Genomic DNA, 13,524 nt, shown 5'->3' on the forward strand with positions numbered 1-13,524 from the left:
CAAGAGTTGATTATTTGTCTCTTTAACAAATTCTGTAGTTTTGGTCAGGTTTTGGGGAACCCGCAGTCATAAGCTATTTCCAGTGAACTCCCGTCTTGAATATACTCGCCTTGCTGTTTATGTTTGGTTCGTTTGATGCGCTGATCTTTGTGTCGTGTTTTTCACAGATAATGGTCCGGATACAGAAATAGGCTTGAAAATTGTCTTCTCGAACCTTGTTTACGATTCCGATAGAGCTGATCTGTGGAAAACGGAGTTTTCTAACAAAGTGAGATAAGTTTGCAACATTTTTACACCTAGCTAGAAGCGTTGAGTACAGAATGTTTGCACATGACGTCATGGCAGCCATATCGGTGTCCCAAAACAATTAATAACAGGTCGGCCATGTTGATGTACCAAACCAATCCTGTGGGATTTGTACTTCTTTCTTACATGTACGCTTTCTTTTATTGTTATAAATATTTTCATGGCTGCTGGTGAGTGAAAACGTTCTGTAGTCGGCCAATCAAGGAAGCTTAGGTTTGATGAACACAAGCGGCGACTAGTTTGCTAGGTAACAAATGCTATAGGAAAGGACGTTTTTTTTGAAGTGTTGCAAACAATGCATAAACTGAAAAACTGATGAGAGCAAAGTGAAGAGCAGTACCAGAAAAACGCTTTGTAAAACAGTTGTTACGCACCCGTAAAAAAGTAGACCAATATACTTCTGTCTGATAAATAGGAAAACATGGCTATTTACCCATACGGGTGTCTAACTTATATATTTGGTGTTAAATTTTAGTCAGAGAACTACTGTATTTAATCCTAATGGTTAAATGTGTTAGAACAATCCGTAGGAAAAAAGATAACATCTGGTACATTTAACCATAACTCTTAGCGTATGAACCTCAGCTACTCTCATAAAAAACGCACAGAAAGGTCCTAAAAACTGTAAACCTAGCATACCCAATGTTGTACAGTACAGGAACAAATATTGCAAAAATAGGTTCCCAAGGGTACAACCGCCGCCATCTTTCTTTCTCGAAGAATAGGATACGTTCGCTGAATAAAAGTTTCATAATATTTTGTATAAATACTTGATGTCTATTTTCATTATATAGTTAGTTGTTTATTTTGTAAATTATTAGTTGAATCTAATCATTGTGCTTTTTCATATCACAGGTGAATGAGATATACGCTGGCGATGCAATGGAAATTAAAGATATCTCTGTTTCAGAAAGGTGATGTTATCTCTTAAATTTTAAAATACATTTTCACCAGCCAAGAGTACCTTGGAAAAAACCTCATTTTATCGTCAAAGCCAGGTTTGAATGACACAGTAGTTCAGCATGATGGACAACGATAAGTCAATAAATACTGACTATCATTTACTTGTATTGAATATCTCTGGGAATAAAAACGATGTCAGCACTTGATATTATTCATTTCGTTTTTACGAACAGTTATGGGAATGCTGCAATATCATTTACTTTAAAATTTCAACGCGTAATATGGAAATACATGCTGAATCTTCAACTTGCTGTGGAAAATGGAACCTTTTTTGGATCCCTTGGCGTCCTTGATGAGAGGTCTTGTGAAAATAAAGATGACGATAACTGTAAGTAAGCTTGTAACTTCTATTGTCTAATTAAGTTACCTCATTTGTCCTCTGGCTGGAAGTATTTGTCTCTTGCACCAGTGTGAATTGACTAAACGTAGCTACTTGAGGCCTACATTTAGGTCGATTATTGTAAATTTGCAAAACTGATGATGGAAACTAGTTAGTTTCTTTTAAGAAACTATATAACTGCCCAAACCGGAAACTTGCGACTCGCTTTACAGAGGGTACTTAACGTAGACTAAGATATCAAACGCTCAGAGACTGTTTTTTTACCACATTTCCACCGCGAAGGGAGATAAAAATAAGACGTTCAACAGAGTATTTGTCATATGTATATTAATTTTAATTCTGATATATCTCTAGAACGCTCTCAAAATTCTCCTTTTGATCTTGGAACAGTATCAGACTATCTAATAAAGTAATTTCCACAAACGAACGGGAAATACTTCTTTATTTTAACCGAACCTGTGAAATTGTGTCTTATAGGTAAAGAAATTTGACGATACATCTAATCTGTTTCGATGTTTTATCAGCATCTTTATTGGTTTGACATTAAATTTTACTGTTATACATCTTTCGAAAAACAGATGCATACTTGTATTTTTCAGTTATTTGCGAGGCACCGAAAAACGCTGTGGCGTCCACCATTACACACAACTCAGTCACTGTAACAGTGGATCCAGTCTCCGTTCCCCAGCACGATAAATATTTTTACGGCTACAGAATCCTTTACAAGAATCTTGAAGACCCGAAATCTCAGTGGGCGGCACTATCTCGAGTTGTTCGCCGCAATGTGCCTCCGATTATGGCCGTAGTGTATTCACTCCGTCCGTATACCAATTACGGCTTTCGTGTTTCGGCAGTATCGTTTAAATCTGAAGGCCTCATTTCTGAAGCTCTCAACGTCAGAACGGCTCAATGGGGTACGTAATTAACATAAAGGCACGCTCAGATACCAGCTTGGTTGCTGTATATCGTAGCTTTTTACAGTAAAAGAGTGCAGGTGCTGTTTCCACTCGAAGCCAGAGGTTTTGGTACGTTATTGTTGCTCGGCCTCCTCCAAGTATCAGGAACAGGAGTTGTGAAGATTAGGACTATCATGTTTATTTTTGCCTCCTTATTAAACATTGCCTAATTGAGCAGTCACTTCTCCTGAGTTCTAAATTCTTAAGCTAAAACAAGGAGAAGTCCCTCACGAATAATCCACTACTGAAATGTACACAATAAGGAGGAGGCAGGGATATTGCACTAGGACCAATTTTTTTTTTACCAATAACAAACAGCGTAAAGTTTACGATGGGATCTTCACTACTTATTAATGTCAAACGAAATGTCGAATTGTGAAACAAGTGACTGAAGATTACAGGTATAAGTGGTTTTCTAGCTAACAAATTAAGAAACCAAACGCTTCTCATATTATATCACACAGTTCCCTCTGTTGGACCAGTAATTGTCGCATACCGCAGCACAAGCTCTACCAGCATCTACGTGCAGTGGAATCACTCAATTCCACAGGTACTAGTCAATGGCATTTTGATTGGCTATCGAGTGGCCTGGGATGAGGATCACTTCAGCTCTGATCATCCTGACGACTCTCAGGGTTATGCAGAGGTGGGACCGGACTCTTCAAACTACGTTGTTACCTCGCTGCACGAGTATTGGCTTTATAACATCCGTGTGGCTGGAAGGACATCAGTTGGACATGGAGTTGATACTACAGTGACAGTCAGGACCGATGATAGCAGCAAGTGTTTTACGAACTTTTTTTCTTAAATTTCTGTTGTTGTTATGTATTGTTTAGAGACTACCAAGGAGTTAAGTCTTGTAGTCTTCGGAAGACGTACAGAAATTTAAGAATCCCTACTTAACTACCAGCAATGAAGTTTTAATGCCAGAAAGACGTGAACCTTCTTACTTGCTTCTTTCTACAGCCCCTTCTGCACCTCCTTCTGACTTACAGCTCCACATGGCTAACGTATCAGCTTTAAATGTGTATTGGAACAATGTGCCATTGATTCACCAAGATGGCGTGATTCTGGGCTATCGGCTTCTCCTTCAAAAGGAAGACGGCGGTCCGGTGGTACGGAATATAATTCTTGGACCTGATGTGCATGGGTATATTGTATCAGACCTTTTGATTTTCCAGAATTACTCGGTTCAGATATTGGCGTTTACCATGAAAGGAGATGGTCCTTTGAGTGAGAAGGTATATCGGATGACGGATGAATCCGGTGAGTTGAATGGTCTTGAATTAAAACGTACTCTGCTAGTGTAACCTATCTGTTAGAATGGAATGGGAAACGTCCCTATTAGGTTTCTTTAGCAGAATTTAATTTTCCAGCCACAAAACCCTACAACATTCGCGCTATCCAACGGCGTAGTATTTTTAACCCCTTTGGGTGTCCCCAAATTAGCGCTATCTTTCACTTTGACACTTAGAAGGCCCTGATCATGAAGAACAACGTCGTACTCAACCTCAATCATGTATGATAGTTGTTTTTGATTCTTCCTTTAAATTTTCAGTTCCCATCAATTCCCCTGTCAACCTGACCGCCCACAATGTCAGTTCACGTGAGATTGAAGTGACCTGGAACTACATTGAGGACCCCCGTCTAGTCCTCGGTAACCTGCAAGGCTTCTTGCTGTACGTCTTAGAGGCTAATGCAAGCGATTTCTTCCCGGACGACGCAATATTAAGAACTGATTACACAGATACACGCAGAAGTACCCGCGTCGGGGGACTGGAAATATTTAGGCTGTACAACATTTCCGTAGCTGCGCGCACAGTCAAGGGCCCCGGTCCTAGAAACGATTCCGTTATAGTTAGGACCCATGGTGAAGGTTAGTGGACGATACTCTTGCGCAGCTGTAACTCGCTAAATCTAGAAAGAATCCTGAATTACCAGGCGTTTCTCCTCGCGTCCTTAATTTTTCTTCCCTGTAGAGTCGGGATTTCGAGGACCTGAAAGTTCCACCCCGCAGACGGTTCAACTCTCTCTTCGACTGCCAATTGCTCGTTGGGTCTGAATTGATAGTAGTAGTAGTAGTAATAATAATAATAATAATAATAATAATAATAATAATAATAGTAATAATACTAATACTAATAATAATGATGATGATGATAATGATGATGATGATGATGATAATAATTAGACACTGGATCATTGGACAACGCAATTTAAGAGTTATTATTGGCCTAGCCATCACGGTATATGAGCCATTAAACCATGCTCTACAAAGACGTTAAGCGTACGTGCAGTTTTTTTAGTCTAGTTTTCTATTTTTTGGGGGCGTTTATCACTAAAACAATTATATCACTCGCATTGTTGGATATGAGATGATTATGGCCAACTCGGCGCTACGTGCCTCTTTGGCTATTTACCACCTCATATACAATGTGCGGTCTTGATATAATTGTTATAAGAGTGATCTGAGCTAAGCCTTGTAAGCCTAAGATGCCTCAAGCGGTGTGATGAAAAGTACGATGACGACGATCGTGAGGAGGATCGTGTTTTTTTTTTGCCTACTCTTCCTACATTTCTTATCTTGTACTCCGATCCTACTTACGTATCTACCATCATAATTCAGCTCCTGGGGACTCCCCTGAGTCACTGACAGCCTACAACACCAGTACATCCAGTATATATGCCAGATGGCAAGAGATAGTGGACGATAAACAACATGGAATCATGCAAGGATACAAGCTGTTTTTCTATGAGGTGACAAAACGGAGGGGCTTACAAAGCTTGGTCAATCATACTTATGATTTGGCTGTGCGTGAGGCAAATTTTACGGAGCTCAAGATGTACACGAAGTACAGGATAGAAGTTCTAGGGTTTAATAACTTTGGAGATGGTCCTGTCGCAGCTGTGGAATTGTTTACAGATGAAGGCGATTAGTAATGGCTAGACTTTTAACTAACAGACTGAATGATTGTTCAGTTGCTTTATATTTTTGTCTTTTTTATGGAATCGAATAACTGACAAACCAAAAAAAGGTTACGGACCGGCCGATTGTCATACTGATTGACTGACTAACTGACTGACTGCTAGACTGGTTCTCTCTCTGACTGACTAATCTACTGTCTAACTAGCCAGCTAACTCACTACTAGTAACTGACTAACTGCGTGAATTATGAACTGATTTACAGAATAACTATGAGCGATTGACTCTTTGCCGGACTATGTACAAACGACCGATTGATCACTGAGTGACTGAGTGACTGAGTGACTGAGTGATTGATTGACTGATTGACGTACTGAGTGTGGCTAACTGACTGCGTGATCTCTTGGCAGACTAAATGCTTTATTGTCTGTATGCCTCAATGACAATATGACTAATTGGTTGTTTGGCGGACTGTATCACTGACTCAGACCAACTGTCAACTTAATGAATGGGGGCATGTTTACCTGACTATCTAAGACTACTGTCTGTCTGTATAATTGACTGACTTACTGTCTGTTTGATTGATTGTAACTAACAGACTGACTGTATTACTGACTAACAAGCTGACTGTTGGAAAGAATACATCAATCAGTTAATTTCAATTAATCATTTGGAACGTTTCAGAGCTAAACGCTCGTGCTAACTGAGGATAAACAGAATGTTATTAGAAAAACCTTATTATAACATGAAATCTTAAAGGAGCCATAAGATTGCCAGAATGAATGCGTTTATTAAAAAAATAAATTGACTATTTACATTTACATAAAATATTAAAGGCTATCTTCACAATTTTTTTTTCTTATAAAATTAATAAAATTCTAGTCCCTAAACTCCTGTTTCAACGGTCTTCCATATACTAGCAATTTTTAATTCATGATCATTTAAATGCTGTACTTGCTTGTTATTTCTTTTTGATGTCTATCATTCTTTTATCAGCCCCAAGTGAGCCTCCGAGTAACCTGACAGTTCACAGAGAAAATTCAACCTCTCTTGTTGTAAGATGGACCCCTGTGTCTGAATGCTGTCAATTCGGCGTCATTAAAGGTTACCATGTGACCCTGACAGAGTCGGCTTCAGAGACGATAACAGAAAACGTCACCAACTTTGAGGCGCGATTCGTAAACCTTAAAAAGTTTCATGTGTACCACATTTCCGTAAACGCATTCAACTCCAAAGGTCCTGGACCTAAGGTTTCTACAGCAGTGTCTACCGATCAGGATGGTAAGTTAATCCTTCTCATTTCTTAATTTCATCCATTTTCATTCGTTTAGCATAGTCACCTACTCAATCGCGCACCCTTACATCTATCCACACACATACCATGCCCCAACACACGCACCGCCCATACACCCACCACCCACGGTTTTAGTTACTGCCACTCTCATTGGCCACTCAGAGCCATGTTGTACTGAAACAGTGCATAAAGACCTCTTGATATGGAATCTTCACTTAATGTTTGCTATTTTGTCTAATTTATCTTTCATTCCAGTTCCAGAAGCGTCCCCTGGAAATTTCAGCGGCTATAACATTAACCAGACAGCGATCCAGTTATTTTGGGCTCCTGTTCCTCAAGATGAAGCTAACGGCATCGTGATAGGCTACAACGTCTCCTTGAAAGAGGCTGATGGAGTTCAACCAACTAGATACATAACTTCTGATGGCTTTAACGTTCAAGCTGTTATAGGTTGGCTAAGGCCTTTCACAGTTTATAAACTAAACGTGAGGGCGTTTACCATTAAAGGAAGTGGACCACCCAGCCCCTTTATCACTGTAAAAACAGAGGAAGAAGGTGTGTAGATTTGACAAATACCTCTCCAGAACATCATATTTTGTAGTCCAACCCAGTGAACTATTTGTCTCAACAATAAAACGTATGGTTCATGCTCAAGATTGTTTAAATTCTTCCCTTCAGTCTACCAATATTGAGAAAAAGATCTAGAATAAGAAAAATCAGAAGATCTAAGATTCACTTATTTGAATACGCCTGTCGTTTTTCTTTATACAACTTCACTTTCTTTCTCTTTCTTTTCTTTATGGTTGGCTCTATGGTTTGCAAACCTTGCCATTGAAGAATTATCTGTATGCACTATGATAAATACATGCTCCTATGTTCCCCTCCTTTGCTTGCACCTATTTGCTTTCCTTCCAGCTCTTCAAGTTCCACCAAGTTCATTTCAGGGCATCAACTCTGGCTCGACATCAATTTTGCTGCGCTGGGACCCAATCCCGCAAGATTTAGTCGCCGGAGTCCTAAAATGTTTTTACATTACGTATCGCCAGTTAGATACCGCTGACAACACCACATACAACATCACAGTACCAATCACGAACGTAGCGGTTGAAATAACCAATTTACAGAAATACACCAACTATAGCTTTGATATTAAGGAAGTTACGAAGCTCTTTGGAGCAGCAACAGAACCGATTATCATCACCACTGGAGAAGACAGTACGTCACATTTCTTTTGTTTCTTTGTTAGAATATTACTATGTGAATTTGTAACTATTTACTATTTACTATGTAAGTTGGTAACGATTTTAGCTTCCACTATAACTCTACATTACCATTACCATTACCATTATCATTATCATTATCATTATCATTACCATTATCATTATCATTATCATTATCATTATCATTATCATTATCATTATCATTATCATTATTATAAGACGATTATTTTCAAGTTACAATCTGTCGGAGTCCAACAAATTACTGAGAACGCGTTTTGGTTTGAGTGATAACGAAAAGGAGCCCATAATGGTCATGGGCTCCTGTAACGAAGCAATGTGGTGTATTGTTGACGTGGCTGCGATTTGAAATAACCTGGACACTAGCAACTGCTTGCACCACTTTTGCGGAACCAACAAGATTCACAATGTTCTCACAGCTATTTAACGCTAACAGTCGTTATATAAGTAATCTGAAATTTGTTTCGGATTGACCATCTGTACATTAAATTTTGCCTTCTTCTTTAACATACGGGGATTTTGTCCTTATACATAATAACCATGTTACAGGCTACACACAACGAACTTATCCAACAATCATTAATTTAACATCAATTCGCTAACATCTAAAATGGAATCTTGCAGGCAATATCTTGCGACTTTACCTTGAATTCAAATAAGGTTCTATACAGCAGCAATTGAACCTTGGGAAATTTTTTTTAGTGACTGCATTTCCTTTTCTTTTCTTTAGTCCCAAGCGTACCTCCTCAAATCACTAAACTACAAAACTCAAGCTCCACAAGTATTTCAGTCCAGTGGAAACCACTCCCGAAAGAAAAAGTTCACGGAATACTTCTATGCGTAAAACTTTTCTATCGATCTGCTCCAAGAGATAACAGCATAGTGCTCAGCTCCCGCGTGAGGCGTTCAACAGAGGAGGACTGGTCGGAGTACACTAACATCACGTTACCTCCGGACGCATTGTCCTATGAGATGACTTCTTTGAAGAAATTCACCAACTACAGTGTCGTTATACTGGCTTTTACATCCAAAGGAGACGGAAATGTTAGTCACCAGTTCGTCGTGTCCACGGATGAAGACGGTCAGTATGATAGAATGGGAATTTATCAAATGTTTTCTTAATGTAATGGTCACATTTATTGCATCAAACTTGAGAAGGGAGTTTGAATTTCATCTGAACAAAGTGATTTCGACAGAACCAAATTCTATGACTGAGTTTGAAGTCCATTTTCTTCTGTTATAATAATAATAATAATAATAATAATGATAATGATAATAATAATGATAATATTTTTTAATAATTATTATAATAATAATAATAACGATAAGGATCACGATCACGATCACGATCACGATAATGATACTAATGATGATGATGATATTAATAATAAACAACTTTATTTAAGTGTCAAACCATGTGGTTATGAGTAATACTACTCCCCTAGATTTTGGCAAAGGTCATCAAATTTGCCAGTTATCTCCTTTGTTTGTGTCCTTAGTGTTTTCATAATACTGCATCCTGAAAATGTTTCATTGTCCTTGAAAAGAGTGGTACGAATATCAGCAGGCGATGTTTTTCGCATAACTTGTAGAAATTTGTTGGAAAAAAATAACAAGCAAACTTTATGAACTTTGAAAGTTTCCCTTTTTTGCCTTTTTAGTTCCCAGCAAGCCACTGTCGAACGTCTTACACACATCAAGCAGCGAGGACTTCAAGGTGGAGGTCACCTGGGGTCCAGTACCAGATGGTTTTGTTCACGGTATTCTGTTAGGCTATCGCATTTACTTCCGGATGACTCCGAAGAGTGGCGAAAATACTGGCCCCAACACAAAAGTTATAACGGTTGGACCTTATGAACAGAACACGACCGTAATGCTTAATAATTTTGCAAATTATGCTTTAGAAATTGCAGCTTTCACGATTAAAGGTGAAGGAGTGAGATACCAGATCAAAGACGGATGTAAGTGAGGCGAATGTTTACTGGCTCTGTAATTTCTGGATTATATATATATTTTAATTCCATTTCCATAGTTTTCATCTGAATGCTCACAGACGAGAGTTTCATCAGCAGATTTAAAGTAAGGAACACCTTGCACGCATAATTGCTGTCATTCGAAAAGTAACACTCTAGGATTGATCCACAGACTTTAAAGTTTGGGCCACTTTGTGAAGCATAAAGAAATGCCACATAAAAGTATCACTAAAAAGCTTTTATTTGAATGATGGCACACTTAAACTTCACATAGAAATAAACGTAAGCAAGGACACTTTACGCCAGGTCCAACCTCATTACTGAAAGGCTTACTTACAAAGCCAACTCATTCTTACGTTTAGTCGTTGGTCGGAACAACTTAAACGGAGGTCATGCAGTCCGTCCTTCTCTTCACACGGTCAATTCTAATTTTGGAAGCTAACTTCACATAGGCCTCCGTTCATTTCAGATACTTTTTGTTGTTTGGACGCCACCCATTTGCTTTAACAAGACCAACCCTAAGACTTCAGTAACTAATCTGAGCTAAATTAAGTTTCAGCGACGTGTAACTGCCCACGGGTGTTCAAGACAACATGGTATCCATTACCCCCGTACGTTACGTACGTGGACGGTGCAGTGGGAGGTTTTATTCCTAGCATCTTAGAAGACGCGGTTGAATATTGCTGTAGTGACTGCCTCTCACCCAATGAGAAATCAGCGTCTACTATCAACTTTGAGCTCGACGGAAAAGGGAACCCGTCGCAGAAGTCCAACATCGAGGCACTGCTCGGCAGCATCGATAATCAGACAGATTTTAGTGTTCCAGTCAATGTCCACAGGGGACAGATTCTCTATTCTCTGTATCCCCACGTAGAGCTGGCTGAGTCTTCGGGTGTGGCATTCATAGCTGCTATAGATCGCAAGGTCAAGGGCATCGCTGCAGAAAATCTGTTTTTTGAAACATGGCCTTTACTTCTGTTGACGTCCATTATGATGTTTGCGGTTGGAATGATTATGTGGATCATGGTATGTCAAGTGGGCCATTTCAGAGTTGCCTTTTGCCTCTGTGTCAAAAAGAGCGCAAAACCATTCATATAAAATGTGTTCGCCCTACGGGTTAAATTTCATGAAAATTGAACTCATTTTCACCTAGAAGGTTCTATTGCCCAAAGTGCACAAATCATTCTGTTTTGGTCTTCTTTTGTAGAAATAAATTCTTTTGAAATAACTTTGTTCCGATTCAACTTCTGAAATGCACGTTCTTTAGACGAGGGTGACTGGTATCAAATTCAAATTATGTTTTCTCCCACGAGTATTTTTTCCTAACCAGCATGGCTAATGGCGGATCGAGGGCTGGCAAAAGAAAGGGGTGGGGATGAAGTGTTGATAGGCTCTTAATATCTTGGAAAATATTCTGGGGCGGGGCGTCTGGTGCAATGGCTACTTTCAATTATAGCCAAGAGGTCATGAAACTGTTTGCCAAGCCAGGGACAAGCTTGGCTAATTTTCTTTGATATCTTTTCTGATCAACTGATAACACTACAATTTATATCTTTTTGGATTTGCCATAAAGTGTACTTCACTGGACTTACTTAATAGAAAAGCATGTAACATTGAGACCTTAAGCGATAAACATATTCTTTCCTCTTCTTATTAGGAAACTCGATCAAACAAAGCAGAATTTCCGAGGTCCTTTTGTAAAGGAGCGTCTGAAGGACTCTGGTGGGCCTTCATCACGTCCACTACAGTGGGGTGAGTCAAACGTTTTGAAGAACTCAATGTGAACGTGTCTTTTGTATGGAGCTTAGATCTCTGAACAAAACTCTTTCAGTTACGGTGACCGCTGCCCAAGAGGGGTGCTGTCTCGTGTGTTTGCCATCGCTTGGGCCTTATGTGGTTTGGTAGTAATGGCCATTTTAACTGGAAAAATCACCACGGCTCTCGCAGACTACAAATATTTAGAAACGAACATGAAGCTATACGGAGCAGAGGTTAGTAATAAATCCTCGTTAAAATCTCTTTGTTCTGTTTGTTCGCTTTGGCTTCATTGTCTCCTTGTTTTGTACTAAACCCTGCTGAACTTCTAAGGTTGCAGCAATTGCGAACAATTTCGACTTTCGACTCGGTGTGCTGAAAAGCGCCAGGATGAACACAGGTAAATCTCTAAATCGTCCAGGTAGGTTGCTATATTTTAAGTACTCGTGCTGTACTGTGGCCAGTTTGCAGTAAAAAGAAAACGATCTTAGCTAGTGACTGACTTGCTGTGAGCTAATCATTTCAGTTTTTGGTAACTGCATGTGAGTAGGTTCATTCTTGGCGAAGCATTTTCCCTTTCGTAAACGGTGGTTGCCATTTTCGCGAGGTTTTTCAACTATCAATGATTTTTTTTTTCACTGAATCAAAGGAAAAGAAAAGCTGTTAGTCTCCATGCATGTCACGCAGTATCGAACCCAGGACCTGTTGCATGTTAACATACCTCTCTTACCTTTACACCACCAGGTTGATCTGACAAATCTCCGAAAAATGTAATTATCACAGGGTGACTTTCTTAGTCTATTTTATTCATGGTATTGCCACAAACAACAAATAAAAGGTAACCGCGAGCAATCCAGTGTGAAAGTGAACAATTATGCATTTGGTGAGTGCGTATTGTCCTATAGCCACACTATAACCAGTTTCGACCTAGTTCAGACCTAAACTGGAGCAGGTATGGCATCGCCCATTCCGGCGAGTTTTGTCACCAATTATGTCATCGACCGTTCACGAAAGAGAAATCGGCAACGGCGAAGCAACGAGAACGAGTAGGCGAGCAAAGTGGAACCAGATGGTGAACGAGTCATTTCTTAGTTTTTCTTTAGAATTCAAACTAATAGCACCTCGGTTTGTTATCGAGAGAAAACCACGAGAAAGTCACAATCACCGACCGCGACTGACTGCGACTGACTGGTTAACTGATTAGTACGTACTGATACACTTCGTCGATTTTTACCTCATTTACCCCAATTAAGTGCGTAATTATCAGACTTACGAGGACATCAGTGAAGCCCTGAGAAACGGAGAAGAACCTTTACGTGCTGTCCTCTCACGATCATCTGTTTGATGACCCTCGCTTCAGGATCGTCCGCGTCTACGATTACAAGGCTAGTTACGGTGTGGTCCTGGCAGGTCATTCTATGAAGCTGGAAAAGTGCTTTAAAGAGTACACCAAGGCCAATGCAGAAAAGGTGTCTCGTAGGATCGAACAAAATATCAACAATCTTAAGGTGAGACCACTGTTATTACTTGGGAGTTTAAAACTGAGTGTTGGCTCTCAATGGATTTGAGTTTCAAGAACGCATCCTCATTTTTGAAAGGCTTAATGGCATTTGTGCTAGGAAAATATAGGGTTACAAATCACTGAGGGTAAAGAAGACGATTGGCGAAGAGAGCGTCTCATTTCATTGTCATCCTTTGATGTTAAATGATTTACTAAGAGGTTAGCAATTTCAAATCTATACCTAAATAATGTTTGATTCTCCCCGCCTGAAATGA

General features: G+C 39.5%; 1 protein-coding gene across 1 annotated transcript; it reads left to right on the forward strand.

Moving 5' to 3' along the window:
- The first annotated feature begins 1,500 nt into the window (after positions 1-1,500).
- LOC145485580 (protein sidekick-1-like) lies at positions 1,501-12,917 on the forward strand. Its single transcript, XM_081464227.1, has 13 exons — positions 1,501-1,597; positions 2,209-2,523; positions 3,030-3,350; positions 3,532-3,831; positions 4,124-4,441; positions 5,192-5,494; positions 6,485-6,769; positions 7,038-7,337; positions 7,698-7,997; positions 8,751-9,101; positions 9,682-9,981; positions 10,553-11,019; positions 11,651-12,917. The coding sequence occupies exons 1-13, from the start codon at positions 1,501-1,503 to the stop codon at positions 11,747-11,749; spliced, it is 3,756 nt and encodes a 1,251-aa protein (XP_081320353.1). The 3' UTR covers positions 11,750-12,917.
- The last annotated feature ends 607 nt before the right edge of the window (positions 12,918-13,524 follow it).

The sequence above is a fragment of the Orbicella franksi genome, chromosome 4 (assembly GCF_964199315.1).
Source record: "Orbicella franksi chromosome 4, jaOrbFran1.1, whole genome shotgun sequence".
Classification (NCBI taxonomy): domain Eukaryota; kingdom Metazoa; phylum Cnidaria; class Anthozoa; order Scleractinia; family Merulinidae; genus Orbicella; species Orbicella franksi.

Excerpts from the sequence above, each read along its gene's own strand:
- LOC145485580 (XM_081464227.1), top strand. The coding sequence starts at position 1,501 with ATGCTGAATCTTCAACTTGCTGTGGAAAATGGAACCTTTTTTGGATCC. Across the intron at positions 4,442-5,191 it reads AGTTAGGACCCATGGTGAAG|CTCCTGGGGACTCCCCTGAG; the intron begins GTTAGTGGACGA and ends ATCATAATTCAG. Across the intron at positions 9,982-10,552 it reads ATACCAGATCAAAGACGGAT|CGACGTGTAACTGCCCACGG; the intron begins GTAAGTGAGGCG and ends ATTAAGTTTCAG.